The sequence below is a fragment of the Lampris incognitus genome, chromosome 1 (assembly GCF_029633865.1).
Source record: "Lampris incognitus isolate fLamInc1 chromosome 1, fLamInc1.hap2, whole genome shotgun sequence".
In the NCBI taxonomy this organism is placed as follows: Eukaryota; Metazoa; Chordata; class Actinopteri; order Lampriformes; family Lampridae; genus Lampris; species Lampris incognitus.
Window position 1 is genome coordinate 26,486,636 of NC_079211.1, and position 20,248 is coordinate 26,506,883.

The window sequence follows — 20,248 nt, forward strand, 5'->3', positions numbered from 1 at the left end:
GACAATCTTTTCCTCTTAACCATTGACTGAATATTTGTCGAAAAAAATGTAAGGAATCGACCAATTTAAGGACTGTTCTCTGCAGTCCTACATGTGCACAATACCACTAGTGCGATATCCTCGTTTCATCAACGAGCAGCGACGCGGTGAAAAATAGAGCGCTAAAGACAGAGGGAGGGGATGTGCGGACTAATACAGCATAGGCTACCATGTTCGGCTTAACCTGGTGGACAGCGACACTTTGAGTCATGTTCAGATATTACGCACTGTCCAATGACATGTCTTGTTTAAAATACATGTGCTGTCTGACTAGTCAATACATTAATTAATTTATTCACTTTTGTTTTGTTTTGTTTTGCACTTACGTCCGATTGAACAGGAAGTGACCAATCAGAGAAAGGAAACAAAAGGGGGGGTGCCCCGGAAATGACATTTTGGATTGTGAGTCGACTTCAGACTGTGATGCACAGTAATTTATATGCCACATCCGTTCATCCCAAACTAGAAAGAGTAAACTTTAACTTTTGTCAGTAAACAGTAAGAGTGTCCACTGGCGCACTCTCAGAAAAGCCATTAATAACAGAAAGGCCATTAATATCAGAAAAGCCATTAATAACAGAAAGGCCATTAATATCAGAAAAGCCAATAATAACAGAAAAGCCATTAATAAGCACCGAAAGGTGTGAACTGCTAAATCTCGCGCGCACAAACTCAAGCAAACACATAGAAAAACAAGTCCTGACAGAACATGATTTCTTTTATCCATTAATCAATGCTAGATGCATATTGTATACAAACGTTCGTAACTTTTAATATGTTTTCTTTTTTTTTTTAACAACACATTCCTACCTCTGGGCAGCCCTCTAAATATCCGAATGCGTCTGCAAACCCAGTGGGACTTTTCCTCACAGTCTGGTCTGCATGTAGTGTGTTGTCATGACAAGAAGTGTAACTTCTTATAGACAACATCAGTATGCAGACCCTACACAACTCTGTGGTGACTGAGCTTTTCAAAACAAATCATGTACATTACATGATGAATCCTGCACTGCGTAAAATACACACAGACATGACGATATACGCGAACGAGACCATACGACATACCTTATGAAAAGAATGTTCAACACGCGCGCGCGCGAACGTGCACACATGCGCGCGCACTTACACGGAGATTCAAGCTGAAGTATAGAAAAACGGCTTCAACGTGTCTCTGAATGCAACGTGTTTGGCTGGATTTGCCAGCGTGTCCAGCCCCAAATACATGAATATCTGTGGTTTACCATGTTGGAGAAGCTGAGAGAACAAGTTACGCGATTGGGCCGCTGATACGTATCGCAGGCTAACGAAAGGAATATATTGCTGCTCTTTCCACATGCGGCTACCTGCTGTAGCAGTCCAGCATAGAGCAGAGTAGGAGACAACACAGCTCTCCCTGCACGAAGACGCATGAGGGAGAGCGCACAGATAAATCACCCCAAATAACCATCACGCTGACAAAACACTCAACACAGAGTCACACAAAGAAAGCTGAATCATCTAAATGACCTCTTCAATATAGACAGAAGAGGTCATTTAGATGGGTGGTGAAACGTTTCTGTCAATAAACGTTGTACCCAGATGAAGTGATAGAACTTTCATTTATTTTCTTTACTGGATTATTGAGCATGCATAAAGACAACACAAAGTGTGTTTTAGAGAAATGAGAGCCATCTTTAACCGAAGCAGTTGGAAGGGGGGATAGATAGACTGACAATTAAATTACCTTCTCTTTCAAATCAAACATCCAGAAGTATAGGTGGAAAGCATTGTCCTTGCATCTTGTATTTATGTTTTTTTTCTTCTGGTATTTAAAGCGAAAATAATCCTATTTTCCACAGTGCACTACTCTACAGTTCATTTTGAATTTCAGCTCGTTCAAGCAAACCATGTCCTAAGCAATAACTCTACTACTGTTTTCATGTTCAGGCAGGAAAGGAAAATAACATGGTACTAGATTAAATATTTTAAATAGGTAGGCACCTGACAGACAATAGACGCTGCTTCCTGATAACCTTCTTTGTAAATCGTCCATTTCAACGTCACCGAGCAAACGGTCGTGTTGCACATATACACATCAAAGGGCTTACCTCAGGAGAGTCGTCAAAGTTTCCAAATACCTCGGCAAGATCTGATGGACTTTTCTTCAGAGTCTGGTTTGCAGGCAGTGTGTTGTCATTGTAAGATCTCACAAACTTGAAGTCACTGGTTCTAGAGCCCGTTGTCAGATACGCGTCATAATTGTAAGTGCTGCGTAAAGTTCCTGTTCCGTCAACTTCTGCGTAATTAGGAGGCAGATAAGCACTGGGGATGGCCACGGCTCCATCAAACAACAGTCTGGGTTTTCTCCTGCGACAAAACCTCACACCCAGGATGACAATAATGAAGGTCAGGAAAAAGGTGGAGACTGACACCAGCGCGATGATCAGATAAGAGGTCAGTTTGGAGTTAGTCTCATCATAAGACATGTCTTTCAGTTCTGGCACTTCAGCCAAGTTATCAGAAATCAGTAAATACATGGAGCAGGTGGCAGACAGAGAGGGCTGTCCGTTATCTTTCACTGCCACAATAAGATTCTGTTTCATGTTGTCAGATTCAGAAATGTCCCGCTGTGTCCTGATCTCTCCACTGTGGAGACCAATAGTGAAAAGTCCCGGATCAGTGGATTTGACTATAATATAGGACAGCCAGGCGTTCTGTCCGGAGTCTGCATCCACCGCTATCACCTTGGACACCAGAGAGCCCCCGTGAGCTGCTTTGGGGACGAGTTCAGTCATGAAGGAGTGTCCCTCCGGGGCGGGGTAAAGTATCTGAGGAGAGTTGTCATTCACATCCGTTATGAAGACACTGACGGTCACGTTGCTGCTGAGTGGAGGAGAACCGTTGTCTCGCGCCATCACGTGAACTTTGAAGCTCCTGAACTGCTCATAATCCAACGACCTGACAGCGTGGATCAGCCCCGTGTCTCCGTTAACGGAGAGATAGGAGGACACCGGGGCACCGTTCACCTCCCCAGGTAAAAGAGAATAAATCACTGTACCGTTTTGTCTCCAGTCTGGGTCTAGGGCACTAACGGAACATAAAGTAGATCCAGGTTTGTTGTTTTCAGTCACGTAGGCGTTGTAGGACTGCTCCTCAAACACAGGTGGGTTGTCGTTGACGTCAGCTACAGATAACTGAATACTTTTAGAGGAGGAAAGAGGAGGGGAGCCCTCATCAGTAGCAGTGATTGTGATGTTGTAATCAGACACTAGTTCGCGGTCTAGTTCAGCAGTGGTCACCAGAGAATAATAGTTTTTGATGGAGGGAACCAACTTGAAAGGCAGGTTTTGTTGAATGGAGCAGCGGACTTGTCGGTTATTCTCTGAGTCTCTGTCCTGCACATTAATGATACCAACCTCTGTACCAGGTGATACGTTCTCTGGTATTGAATTAGTTATTGATTTGAGATAAATCACTGGAGCGTTGTCGTTGATATCAGTGATCTCAATTATCAACGTTGCGTATGAAGCCAATCCCGGACCATCTTTTGCGCTCATCTGCATTTCGTATGACGACTCTTTTTCATAATCAATAGGTCCAGTCACTCTAACTTCCCCTGTCCTGGGATTTATTGTAAAAACGTTACTATTTTCATCAGAAACATGGTCAAATCCATAGATAATTTCCCCGTTTACGCCCTCGTCTGCATCGGCTGCACTGACTGTCAGCACTACTGTGTCCAGTGGGGAGGTCTCAGGTATCCTGGCTCTATACACAGAATGGCTGAACACTGGGGCATTATCATTGGCATCCAGCACAGTGATGTGGATCAGTACAGTGCCCGATCTCTGAGGGGCACCACCATCTATTGCTGTAAGTAAAAGCGTAATTTCTTGTTCTTTCTCCCTGTCTAATTCTTTCTCCAACACTAGTTCGCCATATTTTCGTCCTCCGGCTTTTGCATTTACGTTTAACGTAAAGTACTCATTCTGCTGAAGCGTATAGCCCTTTACTCCATTCCCTGCGATGTCTCCATCGTGCGCCTCGTCCAGAATAAAACGTGCACCTTTCACGGCCGATTCTTGTATTTCAAATTTCAGTACATCCTCCTTAAACTGAGGTGCGTTGTCATTGATATCTTGAACACGGATGGTAATCCGGTGCAGCTCTAGCGGGTTTTCCAGCACCAGGTCTTGTCTGATAACACACGACGCCTTCTTGGCACAAAGCCCTTCTCTGTCGATGCGCTCAGCTACAACCAGGTCCCCGGTGTTCACGCTAACACCACTATACTGGACGCCGTCCCCCTCAGCATCGATACGGGCCTTGCGGACGGACATTTTACCCACTTCAAGTCCGAGATCCTTGGCTATATTTCCAATGACGGATCCACGTTTCATCTCTTCCGGAATAGAGTAGCTCACGTCTCCGTCGACGCAGCGCAGGAGGAGGAAAAGGAAAGCGACGCCGTGGCGGAGCAGCTCAAATCTTTTGTTCCTCATTTTCACAAGGCGAAATCCCACGTAACGGTATAATCCTGTTGTTTGGTGGATGTCAAATCAATTCACTGCTGGTTCGAGTCCCGGAATCGGCACAGTGCAGACCCGTCGACAAGCCTCCTCGGTCAAATGTGACACAGTTGCACAATTGACGCCCTGTATTGGTCGACAGACGGGTGGAGGACGGACTTGCTTCCGACCAAAGTTGGCGCAGAGCGACACCATGAGCATTTTGTTAGACACGACACAACTAACTGGTTGCGTCACTACACAACAAATCCTGACTGAGAACATTTGTAAACGAGTGGAAATACATCATCGAATTGCTTAACACAATTCAACATGAAAACCATTATGTTTGAACATAGTCACACCTCATTAAATATCAACAGCTAAGAGGAAAATCGATTTTACGACTATTAGATGTAAATAAAAATAGTTTCTGATTTGGATAGCTCTGATGACGTATCGAGAGGAGACAGCTGGTTTCATTATAAGACAAACTGAGGGTGAGTCTTTTTTTTTGAGAAAAAGAGAGGAAAAACTTTCACGTAAGTTTCACTGGATGTTATCGTTGTAGACAAGAATGGGTTTCAAAAATTAAACTTAAAACTAAGTAGGTTTCTTTTTTTCATCACTGAAAAGTAGCTATCGCAGATTTATTGCCATACTAGGCTACTCGTCATCCGTTTTTGTTTTTGTTGTAAATATCAATATGGAAGAGGAAAATATTTTGCTTGGATTGACTAATATATTGCACGTATTAAAAATCCATTAAAAACTTTTCCTGTGTTATGCCAGCATACATTACAGTATCAAGAGTTATGTTTACACCACTGGACAGTTCATTGTCTGCATGCAAACGTCAGTGTGTTTCTTCGTGGATGGCGACGTGGTGTATCCATGACAACCCTCTGGGCATAGATGCATCATTGTGGTTACCTTGTTATTACCTAACTAGTTCAAACAAGTCGGTATATCTTAGCAATAACTGATTCAATCAGGTAAAACCTGCATTCTGTAACTGGATATTTATTTTGCATAGGCAAGTTTCTGACAAATGTCTTTTTTTTCTTCTTCTCTTTTTTACCAGCTTATACATATAATGATAGAGATTTAAGCTATTTCTTTTGGGTACATTTGAGCCATAATGAAACAGACTCAACAGAGATTATTCGTGAAACACGAAGCACAACTGTAAACCTCCCACCACCATCACAAAGGCTGTGTGTGTGTGTGTGTGTGTGTGTGTGTGTGTGTGTGTGTGTGTGTGTGTGTGTGTGTGTGTGTGTGTGTGTGTGTGTGTGTGTGTGTGTGTGTTTGATGGGGGCTGAAAATGTGACTGTTTCTAAAAGTGCAGGTGCTATTGATCAAAACATAAATAACTATTGATACACGAATGACAGTAACTAAAATTGCAAAAGGCAAAAAAAAACTATTCTGCACAATTGATTAAAATTTCCAGGTCGCGACATTTGATCTGGTTTACCTTTCTAAGATGACTAAACTCCTAGCCAAGAGTATTCTGCAACAAAGTAAACATTACACACAGGGTTGGCAAAGCAAAGTTAATGCTCCAGTTGAAAAGGAACAAAGATTGCCAAACTGAAGACCAAGCACCACCCGCTTACAGAAGGTTCAGCACCATGGACAGAGATGATGTGCTGGACTTGTGCCTAAAGGTGTTTATGACGGATGGACGGACGGACAAACACACCGTTTGAGTGACCGACTGATAAAGTTATACGTTTTGGATCGCTAGATCAGGTGACCAATGACGTCACTGAAGTTACACGATTGGGCGGCTGATAGATATCGCACGCTAACGAACGGGATATATTGCTACTCTTCACACATGTGGTTACGGACTGTAACAGTCCAGCATGGAGCAGAGTAGGAGAGAACACAGCTCTCCATGCACCGAGAGGCAGGAGGGAGAGCACGCATATACATCACCCCAAATAACAACCACTCTGACAAATCACTCAACACAGAGTGACTTTTAGAAGAACGAGAGACATCCGCAGATAGAAACAGATGAAAGAGGAGAGGCAATTACGAGATGATTAGAATGTGTATCCTTGTTCCACAGTGCACTATTCTGTTGTTCATTTAAAATGTTGGACCATCTAATCAAACCTTATAATGTGAAATAACACAACAACTGTTGGAATATTCAGGTAGGACAGAAAAACAAAATAGGTTGCGCAACTTTGTCTGCAAATAAATTCAGGGGCTCGAGAGTCACCCTTGAACAAACGACAATCAACGGTATTACACGCAATGTCTCTCATTAGCCTATTAGTAGTTATTGATATTGATATTTGGAAGACTTGTGAAAGACCAAAGTGAAATGATTCCTCTTGCGTAATCTACCCAGACTATGGAAATCCCTCTTTGCAAATCATCAGTTTCAACGTCACGGAGCAAACTACTGCGTTGTAGATATACTAATTAACGGGCTTACCTCAGGAGAGTCGTCGAACTTTCCAAATACCTCGGCAAGATCTGATGGACTTTTCTTCAGAGTCTGGTCTGCAGGCAGTGTGTTGTCATTGTAAGATCTCACAAACTTGAAGTCACTGGTTCTAGAGCCCGTTGTCAGATAAGCGTCATAATTGTAAGTGCTGCGTAAAGTTCCTGTTCCGTCAACTTCTGCGTAATTAGGAGGCAGATAAGCACTGGGGATGGCCACCGCTCCATCAAACAACAGTCTGGGTTTTCTCCTGCGACAAAACCTCACACCCAGGATGACAATAATGAAGGTCAGGAAAAAGGTGGAGACTGACACCAGCGCGATGATCAGATAAGAGGTCAGTTTGGAGTTAGTCTCATCATAAGACATGTCTTTCAGTTCTGGCACTTCAGCCAAGTTATCAGAAATCAGTAAATACATGGAACAGGTGGCAGACAGAGAGGGCTGTCCGTTATCTTTCACTGCCACAATAAGATTCTGTTTCATGTCGTCAGATTCAGAAATGTCCCGCTGTGTCCTGATATCTCCACTGTGGAGACCAATAGTGAAAAGTCCCGGATCAGTGGATTTGACTATATGATAGGACAGCCAGGCGTTCTGTCCGGAGTCTGCATCCACCGCTATCACCTTGGACACCAGAGAGCCCCCGTGAGCTGCTTTGGGGACGAGTTCCGTCATGAAAGAGTGTCCCTCCGGGGCGGGGTAAAGTATCTGAGGAGAGTTGTCATTCACATCCGTTATGAAGACACTGACGGTCACGTTGCTGCTGAGTGGAGGAGAACCGTTGTCTCTCGCCATCACGTGAACTTTAAAGCTCCTGAACTGTTCATAATCCAACGACCTGACAGCGTGGATCAGCCCCGTGTCTCCGTTAACGGAGAAATAGGAGGACACCGGGGCACCGTTCACCTCCCCAGGTAAAAGAGAATAAATCACTGAACCGTTTTGTCTCCAGTCTGGGTCTAGGGCACTAACGGAACATAAAGTAGATCCAGGTTTGTTGTTTTCAGTCACGTAGGCCTTGTAGGACTGCTCCTCAAACACAGGTGGGTTGTCGTTGACGTCAGCTACAGATAACTGAACACTTTTAGAGGACGAAAGAGGAGGAGAGCCCTCATCAGTAGCAGTGATTGTAATGTTGTAATCAGACACTAGTTCGCGGTCTAGTTCAGTAGTGGTCACCAGAGAATAATAGGTTTTGATGGAGGGAACCAACTTAAAAGGCAGGTTTTGTTGAATGGAGCAGCGGACTTGTCGGTTATTCTCTGAGTCTCTGTCCTGCACATTAATGATACCAACCTCTGTACCAGGTGATGCGTTCTCTGGTATTGAATTAGTTATTGATTTGAGATAAATCACTGGAGCGTTGTCGTTGATATCAGTGATCTCAATTATCAACGTTGCGTATGAAGCCAATCCTGGACCATCTTTTGCGCTCATCTGCATTTCGTATGACGACTCTTTTTCATAATCAATAGGTCCAGTCACTCTAACTTCCCCTGTCCTGGGGTTTATTGTAAAAACGTTACTATTTTCATCAGAAACATGGTCAAATCCATAGATAATTTCCCCGTTTACGCCCTCGTCTGCATCGGCTGCACTGACTGTCAGCACTACTGTGTCCAGTGGGGAGGTCTCAGGTATCCTGGCTCTATACACAGACTGGCTGAACACTGGGGCATTATCATTGGCATCCAGCACAGTGATGTGGATCAGTACAGTGCCCGATCTCTGAGGGGCACCACCATCTATTGCTGTAAGTAAAAGCGTAATTTCTTGTTCTTTCTCCCTGTCTAATTCTTTCTCCAACACTAGTTCACCATATTTTCGTCCTCCAGCTTTTGTATTTACGATTAACGTAAAGTACTCATTCTGCTGAAGCGTATAGCCCTTTACTCCATTCCCTGCGATGTCTCCATCGTGCGCCTCGTCCAGAATAAAACGTGCACCTTTATCGGCCAATTCTTGTATTTCAAATTTCAGTACATCCTCCTTAAACTGAGGTGCGTTGTCATTGATATCTTGAACACGGATGGTAATCCGGTGCAGCTCTAGCGGGTTTTCCAGCACCAGGTCTTGTCTGATAACACACGACGCCTTCTTGGCACAAAGCCCTTCTCTGTCGATGCGCTCAGCTACAACCAGGTCCCCGGTGTTCACGCTAACACCACTATACTGGACGCCGTCCCCCTCAGCATCGATACGGGCCTTGCGGACGGACATTTTACCCACTTCAAGTCCGAGATCCTTGGCTATATTTCCAATGACGGATCCATGTTTCATCTCTTCCGGAATAGAGTAGCTCACGTCTCCGTCGACGCAGCGCAGGAGGAGGAAAAGGAAAGCGACGCCGTGGCGGAGCAGCTCAAATCTTTTGTTCCTCATTTTCACAAGGCGAAATCCCACGTAACGGTATAATCCTGTTGTTTGGTGGATGTCAAATCAATTCACTGCTGGTTCGAGTCCCGGAATCGGCACAGTGCAGACCCGTCGACAAGCCTCCTCGGTCAAATGTGACACAGTTGCACAATTGACGCCCTGTATTGGTCGACAGACGGGTGGAGGACGGACTTGCTTCCGACCAAAGTTGGCGCAGAGCGACACCATGAGGATTTTGTTAGACACGACACAACTAACTGGTTGCGTCACTAGACAAAAAAATCCTGACTGAGAACCTTTGTAAATTATGTTAAACACATCACGGAATTGCTTAACACAATTGCGGACTAAACAAATGTTGCTTCAGACATAACCACAACTCATGAAATCGCAACAGCTAAAACTAAAACCAGTTTTACGAATATCAGATGTAAATAAATAACTAAGTACCTAAATAGATTAGTAAATAAACAGTGTCTGATTTTGATAGTTCTCGGATGAAGTTAGGAGAGAAGACAGTTGGTTTCATTGTAAGGCTAACTGAGGGTGAAGCTTTGTCCTTGGGAAAAGGGTAAGAACACCTTCACGTAAGATTTCACTGAAAAATAACTTTTGTGACAAGAGTGGGGATGCATTATCACAAATTAAACTTAAAACTAAGAGATGTTTGTTTCCCACTGAAAAATAGTCCTCACAGATTTCTTATCATACTAGGCTACTCGTCATCCGTATGTGTTTTTGTTCCTTGGATTGACTAATATATTGCACATATTAAAAACTCATCCAAAGCATTTCTTGTGTTATAGCAGCATACTTTACTGTATCAAGAGTTATGTTAACACCACTGGAGCCTCATTGTCTGCATGCAAACGACAGTGTGTTTCTTCGTGGATGGCGACGAGGTGTAACCATGACAACCTTCTGGGCATAGATGCATCATTGTGGTTACCTTGTTATTACCTAACTAGTTCAAACAAGTTGCTATATCTTAGCAATAAGTGATTCAATCAGGTAAAATCTGCATTCTGTAACTGACGATTTGTTTTCTATAGGCGTGTTTCTGACAAACGTCTTCTTTCTTCTTTTTACTTAACAGCTTATACATATAATGATAGAGATTAAAGCTATTTCTCTTGGGTACATTTGAGCCATACTGAAACAGACACAACAGAGACTATTCGTGACACACGAAGCACAACTGTAAACTTCCCACCACCATCACAAATGGTGTGTGTGTGTGTGTGTGTGTGTGTGTGTGTGTGTGTGTGTGTGTGTGTGTGTGTGTGTGTATTTGAGGGGGCTGAAAATGTGACTGTTTCTAAAAGTGCAGGTGCTATTGATCAAAACATAAACAACTATTGATACACGAATGACAGTGACAACAATTGCAAAAGGCAAAAAAAAAACTATTCTGCACAATTGATTAAAATTTCCATGTCGCGACATTTGATCTGGTTTACCTTTCTAAGATGACTAAACTCCTAGCCAAGAGTATTCTGCAACAAGTAAACATTACACAGAGGGTTGGCAAAGCAAAGTTAATGCTCCAGTTGAAAAGGAACAAAGATTGCCAAACTGAAGACCAAGCACCACCCGCTTACAGAAGGTTCAGCACCATGGACAGAGATGATGTGCTGGACTTGCGCCTAAAGGTGTTTATGACGGACGGACGGACGGACAAACACACCGTTTGAGTGACCGACTGATAAAGTTATACGTTTTGGATCGCTAGATAAGGTGACCAATGACGTCACTGAAGTTACACGATTGGGCGGCTGATAGATATCGCACGCTAACGAACGGGATATATTGTTGCTCTTCACACATGTGGTTACGGACTGTAACAGTCCAGCATGGAGCAGAGTAGGAGAGAACACAGCTCTCCATGCACCGAGAGGCAGGAGGGAGAGCACGCATATACATCACCCCAAATAACAACCACTCTGACAAATCACTCAACACAGAGTGACTTTTAGAAGAACGAGAGACATCCGCAGATAGAAACAGATGAAAGAGGAGAGGCAATTACGAGATGATTAGAATGTGTATCCTTGTTCCACAGTGCACTATTCTGTTGTTCATTTAAAATGTTGGACCATCTAATCAAACCTTATAATGTGAAATAACACAACAACTGTTGGAATATTCAGGTAGGACAGAAAAACAAAATAGGTTGCGCAACTTTGTCTGCAAATAAATTCAGGGGCTCGAGAGTCACCCTTGAACAAACGACAATCAACGGTATTACACGCAATGTCTCTCATTAGCCTATTAGTAGTTATTGATATTGATATTTGGAATACTTGTGAAAGACCAAAGTGAAATGATTCCTCTTGCGTAATCTACCCAGACTTTGGAAATCCCTCTTTGCAAATCATCAGTTTCAACGTCACGGAGCAAACTACTGCGTTGTAGATATACTAATTAACGGGCTTACCTCAGGAGACTCGTCGAAGTTTCCAAATACCTCGGCAAGATCTGATGGACTTTTCTTCAGAGTCTGGTCTGCAGGCAGTGTGTTGTCATTGTAAGATCTAACAAACTTGAAGTCACTGGTTCTAGAGCCCGTTGTCAGATAAGCGTCATAATTGTAAGTGCTGCGTAAAGTTCCTGTTCCGTCAACTTCTGCGTAATTAGGAGGCAGATAAGCACTGGGGATGGCCACCGCTCCATCAAACAACAGTCTGGGTTTTCTCCTGCGACAAAACCTCACACCCAGGATGACAATAATGAAGGTCAGGAAAAAGGTGGAGACTGACACCAGCGCGATGATCAGATAAGAGGTCAGTTTGGAGTTAGTCTCATCATAAGACATGTCTTTCAGTTCTGGCACTTCAGCCAAGTTATCAGAAATCAGTAAATACATGGAACAGGTGGCAGACAGAGAGGGCTGTCCGTTATCTTTCACTGTCACAATAAGATTCTGTTTCATGTTGTCAGATTCAGAAATGTCCCGCTGTGTCCTGATCTCTCCACTGTGCAGACCAATAGTGAAAAGTCCCGGATCAGTGGATTTGACTATATGATAGGACAGCCAGGCGTTCTGTCCGGAGTCTGCATCCACCGCTATCACCTTGGACACCAGAGAGCCCCCGTGAGCTGCTTTGGGGACGAGTTCAGTCATGAAGAAGTGTCCCTCCGGGGCGGGGTAAAGTATCTGAGGAGAGTTGTCATTCACATCCGTTATGAAGACACTGACGGTCACGTTGCTGCTGAGTGGAGGAGAACCGTTGTCTCGCGCCATCACGTGAACCTTGAAGCTCCTGAACTGCTCATAATCCAACGACCTGACAGCGTGGATCAGCCCCGTGTCTCCGTTAACGGAGAGATAGGAGGACACCGGGGCACCGTTCACCTCCCCAGGTAAAAGAGAATAAATCACTGTACCGTTTTGTCTCCAGTCTGGGTCTAGGGCACTAACGGAACATAAAGTAGATCCAGGTTTGTTGTTTTCAGTCACGTAGGCCTTGTAGGACTGCTCCTCAAACACAGGTGGGTTGTCGTTGACGTCAGCTACAGATAAGTGAACACTTTTAGAGGAGGAAAGAGGAGGAGAGCCCTCATCAGTAGCAGTGATTGTGATGTTGTAATCAGACACTAGTTCGCGGTCTAGTTCACCAGTGGTCACCAGAGAATAATAGTTTTTGATGGAGGGAACCAACTTGAAAGGCAGGTTTTGTTGAATGGAGCAGCGGACTTGTCGGTTATTCTCTGAGTCTCTGTCCTGCACATTAATGATACCAACCTCTGTACCAGGTGATACGTTCTCTGGTATTGAATTAGTTATTGATTTGAGATAAATCACTGGAGCGTTGTCGTTGATATCAGTGATCTCAATTATCAACGTTGCGTATGAAGCCAATCCCGGACCATCTTTTGCGCTCATCTGCATTTCGTATGACGACTCTTTTTCATAATCAATAGGTCCAGTCACTCTAACTTCCCCTGTCCTGGGGTTTATTGTAAAAACGTTACTATTTTCAGCAGAAACATGGTCAAATCCATAGATAATTTCCCCGTTTACGCCCTCGTCTGCATCGGCTGCACTGACTGTCAGCACTACTGTGTCCAGTGGGGAGGTCTCAGGTATCCTGGCTCTATACACAGACTGGCTGAACACTGGGGCATTATCATTGGCATCCAGCACAGTGATGTGGATCAGTACAGTGCCCGATCTCTGAGGGGAACCACCATCTATTGCTGTAAGTAAAAGCGTAATTTCTTGTTCTTTCTCCCTGTCTAATTCTTTCTCCAACACTAGTTCGCCATATTTTCGTCCTCCGGCTTTTGTATTTACGATTAACGTAAAGTACTCATTCTGCTGAAGCGTATAGCCCTTTACTCCATTCCCTGCGATGTCTCCATCGTGCGCCTCGTCCAGAATAAAACGTGCACCTTTATCGGCCGATTCTCGTATTTCAAATTTCAGTACATCCTCCTTAAACCGAGGTGCGTTGTCATTGATATCTTGAACACGGATGGTAATCCGGTGCAGCTCTAGCGGGTTTTCCAGCACCAGGTCTTGTCTGATAACACACGACGCCTTCTTGGCACAAAGCCCTTCTCTGTCGATGCGCTCAGCTACAACCAGGTCCCCGGTGTTCACGCTAACACCACTATACTGGACGCCGTCCCCCTCAGCATCGATACGGGCCTTGCGGACGGACATTTTACCCACTTCAAGTCCGAAATCCTTGGCTATATTTCCAATGACGGATCCACGTTTCATCTCTTCCGGAATAGAGTAGCTCACGTCTCCGTCGACGCAGCGCAGGAGGAGGAAAAGGAAAGCGACGCCGTGGCGGAGAAGCTCAAATCTTTTGTTCCTCATTTTCACAAGGCGAAATCCCACGTAACGGTATAATCCTGTTGTTTGGTGGATGTCAAATCAATTCACTGCTGGTTCGAGTCCCGGAATCGGCACAGTGCAGACCCGTCGACAAGCTTCCTCGGTCAAATGTGACACAGTTGCACAATTGACGCCCTGTATTGGTCGACAGACGGGTGGAGGACGGACTTGCTTCCGACCAAAGTTGGCGCAGAGCGACACCGTGAGCATTTTGTTAGACACAACACAACTAACTGGTTGCGTCACTACACAACAAATCCTGACTGAGAACCTTTGTAAATTATGTTAAACACAACACGGACTTGCTTAACACAATTTCGGGCTAAACACATGTTGCTTTAGACATAACCACATCTCATGAAATCGCAACAGCTAAAACTAAAACCAGTTTTACGACTATTTTTTAACAGCTTATACATATAATGATAGAGATTTTAAGCTATTTCTCTTGGTTACATTTGAGCGATACTGAAACAGACACAACAGAGACTATCCGTGAAACACGAAGCACAACTGTAAACCTCCCACCACCATCACAAACGGTGTGTGTGTGTGTGTGTGTGTGTGTGTGTGTGTGTTTGAGGGGCCTGAAAATATGTCTGTTTCTAAAAGTGCAGGTGCTGTTGATCAAAACATAAATATCTATTGATACACGAATGACAATGACTAAAATTGCAAAAGGCAAAAAAAAAAACTATTCTGCACAATTGATTAAAATGTCCAGGTCCCGACATTTGATCTGGTTTACATTTCTAAGCCGTCTAAACTCCTAGCCAAGAGTATTCTGCAAGAAGTAAACATTACACACAGGGTTGGCAAAGCAAAGTTAATGCTCCAGCTGGAAAGGAACAAAGATTGCCAGACTGAAGTCCAAGCACCACCCGTTTACAGAGGGTTCAGCACCGTGGACAGAGATGATGTGCTGGGCATGTGTGTAAAGGTCTTTATGGCGGGCGGACGGACAAACACAACGTATAAGGGGAAAAACCACAAGTATTACGTGCCACTATATTCTTACCATCAACCCAAGATGTGTTTTGTTTAAACTACTGTATAATGGACTGCCTAGTCCCATTAGATGTGGAAAATGTAGTGGAATGCAACGGAAATTGAGAAAATTGTTTCGAGGTCACCATTAACAGAGCCGTGGAAAACTTTTACACTGAGCAATCCGTTTAAACTAGAATTAAAGATGTCATATTCACAATGCGAAACTGTTGCTGGGTCAGTAGGGGGCAGTCTTCCCACTGGTTCTAATGAAAATATAATAATAATCCCAAAGCCCCAGTGCAGAGACGGGGACACTGTGCTGCAGGAGATGCAGTCCTTCGGATGATACTTTAAACCAAGGTCCTGACTCACTATGGTCATTAACGATCCCATGTTAACTACTGCAAAGAGGTGGGGGTCCCCCGATGTCCTGGCAACATTCCCAACCTTGCTCTCTCCATGTGCACATTTACTTAAACAAGTATCCCAACAAAAAAGCACAGAACCCATGAGATGCAAGATGGAGGACTTGGGTGGATTTCAACACAACTCACAGAAACTGGATTTTAACGCCACAAGCACGCGAGACCAGAAGCGAAAGGTCTCTGCCCTATCATTAAGGTCAAGTGACTTCTGCTGTCACCAGGGTTTCATCCCCCCACACTGATCACTTTCCCGCCACAATTAACTCCCACCGGATGACAATGGGGGATGATTTGAATATATTGTATCGTGAGATAGATATAAGACATTACATCAAAACACACCATAGTTGCCATATTCAGGAAAGAAATGTGCTTCTTCCGGTTTCCCCCGATATAAAATCGTTTGTTCACTATTTGGATAGATTCTAAAAGACAGTGTCAAAGAAAATACAAACTTTTGTAATGATTGAACACACTAAGACAAACAAGTACCAGTGTGTACCTAAGTGGGTACAGATGCTTGTCGCTGTGGCAGTACCTTTCTGAAGTACAGTAATGTATCCATGTAAGCAGGAACTTCTTTGTACCCTCATCATTTGTTTGCAGCCTATAGATTTAACGTAGCTTTCATCATTCATCAAATTCATCAGTTTGATCACAAATGTAGCAGAGAAACAAAGAGAAAAATACACTAATCATTATATTTCTGACTGATAGTCATGGATTGCACCCAAGCTGTGGGGCAAATGGTACAAAAGTGTACTTCATTGTCTTTTAAGTACCTTTGTTACCTTTCAGCTAATGGAAAGATACATATCTGATCCTTCAAAGTATAACATTGTACCTATGTTGCTGTAATGTACCTATAAGCACAGAGGTGTACCTATTCTGTACCTCAATTTCCGAGGATGAACGCCTTCATCTCTGAACTTGTATTTTGCCATTTTCTAATTCTTTGTCTAAAACAATGGGCCGAGCTCTCGTGGCTCGTCAAGACCAACAACTGCCTCTCCGAAATCAATGGAGCAATTCCTCAGACTCTGGTACGCAGGCAGTGTGTTGCCATTATAAGAAGTGTAATAACTTATAGAAAACATGAATATACATGTTAGTACACAACTCAGTGGTCAATGAGCTTTCCAAAAGGAATAACGTACATTACATGGTAAATACCGCATTGTGTATAATACGCAGACATGAGGAGATACGTGAACGAGACCACACGACACACCTTATGAAGACATTTGTAAACACACACGCACCATCAAACGCACACATGTATACACACGCCCTCATGCAACTTCTAGTTGAAGGATAGGAAACAGGCAGCAACGTTTATTTGAACGCAAGGTATTTGGCTGGACCCACCAGCGTGTCCAGCCCTAAAAAAGAGGATATCTGTGGTTTACCACGTTTGAGTGACTGAATAAAAAGGTTATACGGTTGGGTCGCTAGATCAGGTCACCAATGACGTCACTGAAGTTACACGATTGGGCGGCTGATAGATTTCGCACGCTAACGAACGGGATATATTGCTACTCTTCACACATGTGGTTCGGTACTGAAACAGTCCAGCATGGAGCAGAGTAGGAGAGAACACAGCTCTCCATGCACCGAGAGGCAGGAGGGAGAGCGCACACTCAAAACCCCAAATAACAACCACTCTGACAAAACACTCAATACAGAGTGACCTTTAGAACAACGAGAGACACCCGCAGATAGACACAGATGAAAGAGGAGAGGCAATTACGAGATAATTAGAAAGTGTGTCCTTGTTCCACAGTGCACTATTCTGTTGTTCATTTAAAATGTTAGACCATCTAATCAAACCGTATTATGTAGAATAACCCAACAACTGTTGGAATATTCAGGTAGGAAAGAAAAAAATAGGTTGCGCAACTTTGTCTGCAAATACATTCAGGGGCTCGAAAGTCACCGTTGAATAAATGTCAATCAACGGTATTGCACGCAATGTCTGTCATTAGCCTATTAGCAGTTATTGATATTGTTATTTGGAATACTTATGAAAAACCAAAGTGAAATAATTCCTCTTGCGTAAGCTGCAAAGACTATGGAAATCCCTCTTTGCAAATCATTAGTTTCAACGTCACAAAGCAAACTACTGCATTGTAGATATACTAATTAACAGGCTTACCTCAGGAGACTCGTCGAAGTTTCCAAATACCTCGGCAAGATCAGTTGGACTTTTCTTCAGAGTCTGGTCTGCAGGCAATGTGTTGTCATTGTAAGATCTCACAAACTTGAAGTCACTGGTTCTAGAGCCCGTTGTCAGATAAGCGTCATAATTGTAAGTGCTGCGTAAAGTTCCTGTTCCGTCAACTTCTGCGTAATTAGGAGGCAGATAAGCACTGGGGATGGCCACCGCTCCATCAAACAACAGTCTGGGTTTTCTCCTGCGACAAAACCTCACACCCAGGATGACAATAATGAAGGTCAGGAAAAAGGTGGAGACTGACACCAGCGCGATGATCAGATAAGAGGTCAGTTTGGAGTTAGTCTCATCATAAGACATGTCTTTCAGTTCTGGCACTTCAGCCAAGTTATCAGAAATCAGTAAATACATGGAGCAGGTGGCAGACAGAGAGGGCTGTCCGTTATCTTTCACTGCCACAATAAGATTCTGTTTCATGTTGTCAGATTCAGAAATGTCCCGCTGTGTCCTGATCTCTCCACTGTGCAGACCAATAGTGAAAAGTCCCGGATCAGTGGATTTGACTATATGATAGGACAGCCAGGCGTTCTGTCCGGAGTCTGCATCCACCGCTATCACCTTGGACACCAGAGAGCCCCCGTGAGCTGCTTTGGGGACGAGTTCAGTCATGAAGGAGTGTCCCTCCGGGGCGGGGTAAAGTATCTGAGGAGAGTTGTCATTCACATCCGTTATGAAGACACTGACGGTCACGTTGCTGCTGAGTGGAGGAGAACCGTTGTCTCGCGCCATCACGTCAACTTTAAAGCTCCTGAACTGTTCATAATCCAACGACCTGACAGCGTGGATCAGCCCCGTGTCTCCGTTAACGGAGAGATAGGAGGACACCGGGACACCGTTCACCTCCCCAGGTAAAAGAGAATAAATCACTGTACCGTTTTGTCTCCAGTCTGGGTCTAGGGCACTAACGGAACAGAAAGTAGATCCAGGTTTGTTGTTTTCAGTCACGTAGGCCTTGTAGGACTGCTCCTCAAACACAGGTGGGTTGTCGTTGACGTCAGCTACAGATAACTGAACACTTTTGGAGGAGGAAAGAGGAGGAGAGCCCTCATCAGTAGCAGTGATTGTGATGTTGTAACCAGACACTAGTTCACGGTCTAATGGGCCCGTTGTCACCAGAGAATAATAGTTTTTGATGGAAGGAACCAGTTTAAAAGGCAGGTTGTGTTTGATAGAGCAAGTTACGTGTCTGTTCTTATCGGAATCTTTATCTTGGACGTTAATGATGCCCACCTCTTCACCAGGTGATATATTCTCTGGTATGGGATTTGTCAGTGATCTAAGATATATCACTGGGGCATTGTCGTTAACATCAGTTATGCTTATAATAACCTTTGCATCTGAAGATAGACCATATCCATCTTTTGCCTCGACAAACATTTCATATTTAAATCCGTCCTCATAGTCAATGTCACCTGTTACTGTTATAACTCCAGTTTTATGATCCAGTGAAAACATCTTCCGGGACTTCTCGGACATCCGGCTGAACTCGTACGTAACGTCACCGTTGGCTCCCTCGTCAGCGTCCGTCGCACTCACCGTAATAACGGAGGTGTCCATGGGGGAGTTCTCAGGCAGACCGGCTTCGTAGATGGTCTGGCTGAACACCGGGGCGTTATCGTTCGCGTCCAGCACCGACACGTGAATGATTGCAGTACCTGATCTCTGGGGGGAACCGCCGTCCAGAGCCGTGAGCAACAGCTGCATTTCCTGCTGCTCCTCTCGGTCTAACTCCTTGTTTAAAACCAGCTCGCCATATTTACTGCCGGCACTGGTCGTCTGCATATTGAGGACGAAGTGGTTGTTGTGCTGCAGGGTGTAGCTCTGAACAGCATTCTGGCCTATGTCGGCATCGTGGGCTGCGTTAACGCGATACCGGGCTCCTTTGACGGCCGATTCACGAATCTCCAGTTTTATAACGTCCTTCGGGAACACCGGCGCATTATCGTTTATGTCTTGGATGTGGAGTAAGATCCGGTGTAATTCCAGGGGAGCCTCCAGGAGCAACTCGCATCTAAGAGCGCATGAAGCCTTTTCTCCGCAATGCTCCTCTCTGTCTATGCGTCCTCCGACGAGCACGTTGCCCGTTTTTAAATCAATTTCACAATAACGTTGATGGTTTTCCTCGGAGTCGATACGGGCCTTACGGGCGGACAATCTGCCCACCTCCAGTCCCAGATCCTTGGCTGCATTCCCAATAATGGATCCGCGTTTCATCTCCTCCGGAATAGCATAGCTTAGGTCTCCATCGGTCAAGTGGACGACAAAAGCAAAGCAGAAAGGAAGAAATAGCAGCGGCTTTCCTTTGTTACCCATTGTTGCATGGAAATAGGTTACAGACACACCTTCTATCTAAGTTACTATTTAAAATTATATTTACTA

General features: G+C 44.2%; 2 protein-coding genes across 4 annotated transcripts in view; both read right to left on the reverse strand.

Annotated features, from left to right (window-relative positions):
• LOC130122884 (protocadherin gamma-A11-like) overlaps positions 1-20,248 on the reverse strand; it is a 311,235-nt gene that overhangs the window by 237,823 nt on the left and 53,164 nt on the right. Inside the window, exon 1 of one of the 3 annotated variants that reach the window (XM_056292209.1) lies at positions 17,792-20,182. The exons of 1 other annotated variant lie outside the window; for it this stretch is intronic. In XM_056292209.1, coding sequence (XP_056148184.1) covers positions 17,792-20,182 — 2,391 coding nt within the window. Of the gene's footprint in view, positions 1-11,809; positions 14,303-17,791; positions 20,183-20,248 lie in introns of those variants that run through there. One more of the 3 variants, XM_056292140.1, reaches the window with a different exon arrangement.
• On the reverse strand, positions 1,379-4,520 carry LOC130126494 (protocadherin gamma-A11-like). Its single transcript, XM_056296045.1, has 2 exons — positions 2,127-4,520; positions 1,379-1,432 (listed from the first exon to the last, which is right to left on the reverse strand). Exons 1-2 carry the CDS (start codon positions 4,518-4,520, stop codon positions 1,379-1,381), a joined length of 2,448 nt encoding a protein of 815 aa, XP_056152020.1.

What these genes read in the sequence shown, in the direction of transcription:
- LOC130126494 (XM_056296045.1), bottom strand. Translation starts at nt 4,520, where the DNA reads ATGAGGAACAAAAGATTTGAGCTGCTCCGCCACGGCGTCGCTTTCCTT. An exon ending in ACTTTGACGACTCTCCTGAG is followed by an intron (nt 1,433 to 2,126) that starts GTAAGCCCTTTG and finishes GTCTTCGTGCAG; the next exon opens with GGAGAGCTGTGTTGTCTCCT.